The sequence below is a fragment of the Egretta garzetta genome, unplaced genomic scaffold (assembly GCF_000687185.1).
Source record: "Egretta garzetta isolate BGI_Z169 unplaced genomic scaffold, ASM68718v1 scaffold480, whole genome shotgun sequence".
NCBI lineage: Eukaryota > Metazoa > Chordata > Aves > Pelecaniformes > Ardeidae > Egretta > Egretta garzetta.
The window spans coordinates 494487-499701 of record NW_009258312.1 but is presented as its reverse complement, the minus strand read 5'-3'; the positions used below and the strand labels follow the sequence as shown (position 1 = coordinate 499701).

Below are 5215 nucleotides of genomic sequence, written 5' to 3'. Positions count from 1 at the left end.
TGGGGTGATTGGAGCACGAGGCCCTGCGCCCATCGGGCTGCAGGCCTACAACCAAACGTGCCCTGTGGCTGCAGCCAAAGCAGCGGGAGGAGGGAGGAGGGGGTTCGATCCTTCTGGTTTGTGGTATAAACTATAATGCTTAAAACCATTTATCTTCCCTTGTCAAAATTCCATCATTAAATAGTGTGGTAGTGAACTTTAAAGTCGTTGGAATTGTCCTTTAATTCAGTGCAGAGCAATTGCCCTTTACTCTTGCCTGTGCTTTTATGCTGGTATGAATTTTGTTTTCTCCCTTAAAAAACTCTTGGAGATTTGTGAAGGAAACTTATTTATTTTGTTAAATGTCAAAGTACTGATTCATGAATGAATGTTCTTCTTTATTTTTGTGCTTCAGTTTCTATTGCTGTGAAAGTAATTTTATTTTTCATTACATGAGATGAAATTTTAGGAGACCTGCATTATAAATTACTTGAGTCGCTCACAATCCTTTTTTTCCCCTTAAAGTTCCTCTTTTGAGGGTAGGATTAATTCAGTCTCCATTTGTGATCCAGTCAGACCAAATCACTGTTTTCTAACTGTGCAAAAATTATGTGGCATGGCTGAGCGTTAAATATGCTGCCTATCAGGGGTGGTCTAATGCTTCATATAGCATAAATTGAGGATATTTCCACCAATAGCAGAGCCTGTGTTGCAGCACGTGTTTAAAAAAGATCAGTCAAGCTGACTGGTGTATGTTACTTTTTTTTAGGTTGTACCTGAAATGTAAATGAGTAATTTAACCTACATATTTCACCCATCTGTTGAAATAACTGAGGAAAAATTAGAACAAAGGGCAGTACATTAATGAACTAAGTATTTGAAAAATCAAAAGCTAGTTCTCTTCATTCTAATTTACATAACTTCATACAATAACAGGAGATTTGTTTTAAACTTTTTTTCTTCATTAGAAAGGCAAAGATTCTGATTTTGTTTTTTTCCATCTTAGATGCTAATACCAAGTTAATCTTCTTTCTACTGAATAAAATAGAAGTGAAGGGCTCAAATGGATTACAGAAATTATATTTTTTACAAAAATATTTTGGGTTTTTTTTCAGTAAATCTGTTATATGTGATATTTCATAGGCATTTATTAATGCACCCTCATTTATTTTCATTTTTTAAATATCAGCACTTCTAATATAGAACTGAAAATTCATATCTGATCTACTTCTTATGAAGCTTTCATGAAAATACTTTTCTTTAGCACCACATTTTCATGTCACCAAAAACATTACAGGTATATCAGGGCAGGCTTTTTTGTTCATTTGTAGTATCCCTAAGAAAAGTGGGGGCCCATGATTAGGCATTACCATTACCTAATTTTGTCCTTTGTCGAAGTCTCTTTTTCTCATGTTGAAGTGTGTGTCTGTATTTGTTTCTTTGTTGGTTTTCTTTGGGCTTTTTTTACTGAAATATTGGGGTGCATTTCACATGTACAAAAGTAACAAGGTTGTGTTATTACCCAAAAGAACAATAAAAGGCACACTGCCACTTAATATGTATGAACAATTAACAGCATAAGGTGAATCTGTTTTCTTGTGTTTCAGAAAAGTGTGATGAACCTCTGGTCTCAGCATTGCCCCACTCCTCGTTCAGCAGTTCATCATCTATGACAAGTAGCTACGTGCCAGGGTATGCCAAGTTAAACAAGAGAGGAGGTAAGGGGTGCGCTCTACCTTAGCATTCAGATGTTTCAAGAAAAAAAACAATGAATGGTATTTTTAATATGAAAATGCTTTTTATGTAAAATACTGTTGCTTATGTTTGTTTTAACAAAATTTTAGCTGTCTGACAGACTGCTTTTGTAAACAGAATGAATTTCTATTTCATTGTATGTGACAGTAATTGCACTCCATTGCACCACAGGGAGAAATAAACTACTAATAACATGTAGCAGCACAGGCCGAATGTCTAATATCAATGGAGTCATATGATGTGGTTGTATAATTGACTTCAGTTAAAAGGGCATACCTGTGTTCATTGGGTAAATGAACATTTGCAAGGTCATGGTTGTTGGAGCAAAACTAAACAGCTTAGATGTGCTTTGTTGATGTAACTTGTTTTCCACCTTAGCAATGACTGCTGTCATTCAGTTATTTCTAGCACCACAGGAACTTTGCATTTTGCATGTATTTCTGTAATGCAATGAGGTCTTGTTCAGAAGTAACAAAGCCACCTCAGTTCTGGTGGTTGGAAGAATAGGTGTGTAAGTTTGATGGTCTACCTGATCTAATTATATCCTTAGGGCTAGGCAAATTTATTTCACGGTCTGAACACAAACCTTTACCTTCAACCGTAGGAATTTTCATAGCTTTCCTTGATATTTCTAATGTCTCTCTCTATACCATTTCGCTGCTGATCTCTAAATTAATTTCACAGAAATGATACATTTAAACATGAAACTTTATATTAACAGAAAATTAGTATTCTGAATACTATTGATTTTATTTTTTTCTAAATAGTATCAATCTAGAAGTCCTAAAATATAAAATTTCAGAGATTTGTGTGAATCAGTACCAAAATTCTATCTTCCTCCCAAAATACATATCATGGGTAAAATGAATTGACTTAATGAACCTAGAATTTAGCAATACATTCACTATAGGGACGAAGAGAGAGAAAGTGACTATAGTGCCTTGATCTTCTAAATTCTGAAGATCTATAGTAATGGCAAAACACTAGATATGTTGAAGGTTGGCTTATTTGCATTGCTGCTTTATTTTTCCTTCTCCTGCAGGAATTACGTTACTTATTCCTGGATATCATATTCTGCCTCCTAAAAAAAAAGTCAATCTTTTATCTTTGGGTGTTTGTAAACAAAAATCTGAAATACTATCAAATGGTGGAACACTCTTGAGGTTAAAAGCAGAATTTGTTGCATTGAAATTATAGCCTAGGCTGCCTATGTGTCGTGGTTTAACCCAGCTGACAACTAAGCACCACGCAGCCGCTCGCTCACTCCCCCACCTCCCTCAGTGGGGTGGGGGAGAGAATCAGGAAGAAAATAAAAGGTTAGAGCCGAGGGCTGAGATAAAGACAGTTTAATAAGAGAAAATAATAATAATAGTAATAATGAGAATGATAACAGAATATACAGAATATACAAAACGAATGATGCACAATGCGATTGCTCACCACCTGCTGACCGATGCCCAGCCCGTCCCGAGCCGCGAGCAGTCCCCGAGCCGCGAGCAGCCTCCCCGCAACCGACCGACTGACTAACTCCCCCCAAGCATGACATTATATGGTATGGAATAGCTCTTTGGTCAGTTTGGGTTAGCTGTGCTAGCTGTGCTGTACTCCCAGTTTGTTATGCACCTGTCCGAGCAGGAGAAGCTCAAAAAGTCAGCACTACTTGGCAACAGCTGAAAACATCAGTGTGTTATCAACATTCTTCTGGTACTAAATCCAAAACACAGCACTATGCTAGCTACTATGAAGAAAATTAACTCTATCCCAGCCGAAACCAGGACATTATGTTCTCCATCAATTCTTTATACTACTGTTTGTGCAGCTTCTGAGCCAAAAAAAGCCACCTTATAAGCAAAGCCATGAATTTACTGTTAGCCTAATTGTAACCTTAATCAAAGAATGCCTATCAGCCTAGCTGTTATTTAAAAAAAAAAAAATAAAGGAAGAAAAGAAAAAAATAGTGTTAGGGACAAAAGTCTCAATAAAAAGAGACTATTTACCTATACTTCCTTCTGTCTATCCCTTTCCCCGGTGTTACACTCCCACCGTCACAGCTCCTCTGAGTCTTATGATGACTGGATCATGGAGTCACAGAATGGCAAGAGCTGGAAGGGACCTCTGGAGATCATCTAGCCCAATGCCCCTGTTAAAGCAGGTTCACCTAGAGCAGGTTGCACAGGACATCGTCCAGGTGGGTTTTGAATATCTCCAAAGAGGGAGACCCCACAACCCCCCTGGGCAGCCTGTTCCAGTGCTCTCTCACCCTCAAAGTAAAGAATTTATTCCTCATGCTCAACTGAAACCTCTGAAGTTTCAGTTTGTGCACATTGCCTCTTCCTGTCTCTGGGCACCACTGAGAAGAGTCTGGCTCCATCCTCGTGACATCCACCCTTGAGATATTTGTATGTGTTGATGAGATCCCCTCTCAGTCTTTTCTTCAGGCTAAACAAGCCCAGCTCCCTCAGCCTTTCCTCACAGGGGAGATGCTCCAGTCCCCTAATCATCTTTGTAGTCCTCATCTGGACTCTCTCTAGGAGTTCACCTGTAGCTGAGGTGGGGGCTATGGTGCATTGTCAGTGTCCCAGTCTCTTTACTGGGAGGACAACACAGATGTATAAGTCAAGACTTGGTGGTCAAACTAAAGGGCAAGAAGGAACTGCACAGGCAGTGGAAGCAGGGACAGGTATCCTGGGAAGAGTATAGGGATGTTGCCTGGTTGTGTAGGGATGTGTTCAGGAAGTCCAAGGCGTGGCTGGAGCTGAACTTGGCAAGGGACTCAAAGAATAATAAGAAGGGCTTCTAAAGGTATGTCAGCCAAAAAAGGAAGGTCAAAGAAACTGTACGCCCCTGATGAACACAACTGGCAACTGGTAACAAAAGACTAGCAGAAGGCTGAGGTACTCAACAACTCTTTTGCATCAGTCTTCACTGGCAATCTCTCTTCACACACCTCTGAAGTGGATGGACATCAAGGAAGGTACTGGGGGGGCAAAGTCCCTTCCACTGTAAGAAAAGAGCAGGTTCGTGACCACCTAAGGAACCTAAACATATATAAGTCTATGGGACCTGACAGGATGCATGCCAGAGTTCATAGAATCATAGAATCACTTTGGTTGGAAAAGACCCTTGAGATCATCGAGTCCAACCTTTAACCTAACCCTGACATCCCACCACTAAACCATGTCCCTAAGCACCTCATCTATCCTTCTTTTAAATACCTCCAGGGATGAGGACTCGACCACCTCCCTGGGCAGCCCATTCCAGAGCTTGACAACCCTTTTGGAGAAGAAGTTTTTCCTAATGTCTAGCCTAAACCTGCCCTGGTGCAACTTCAAACCACTCCCCCTTGTCCTATCATCTGTTACCAGGGAGAAGAGCCCAACCCCCACCTCACTACAGCCTCCTTTCAGGTAGTTGTAGAGGGCGATCAGGTCTCCCCTCAGCCTCCTCTTCTCCAGACTAAACAACCCCAGTTCCCTCAGCC

At 40.1% G+C, this 5215-nt stretch overlaps 1 protein-coding gene across 1 annotated transcript in view; it reads left to right on the top strand.

The window, feature by feature from the left end:
* LOC104126726 (contactin-associated protein-like 2) overlaps positions 1–5215 on the top strand; it is an 838919-nt gene that overhangs the window by 365775 nt on the left and 467929 nt on the right. The window contains exon 2 of the mRNA XM_009639331.2: positions 1587–1697. Within this exon, the coding sequence (XP_009637626.2) occupies positions 1587–1697 (111 nt within the window). The remainder of the gene's footprint in view (positions 1–1586; positions 1698–5215) is intronic.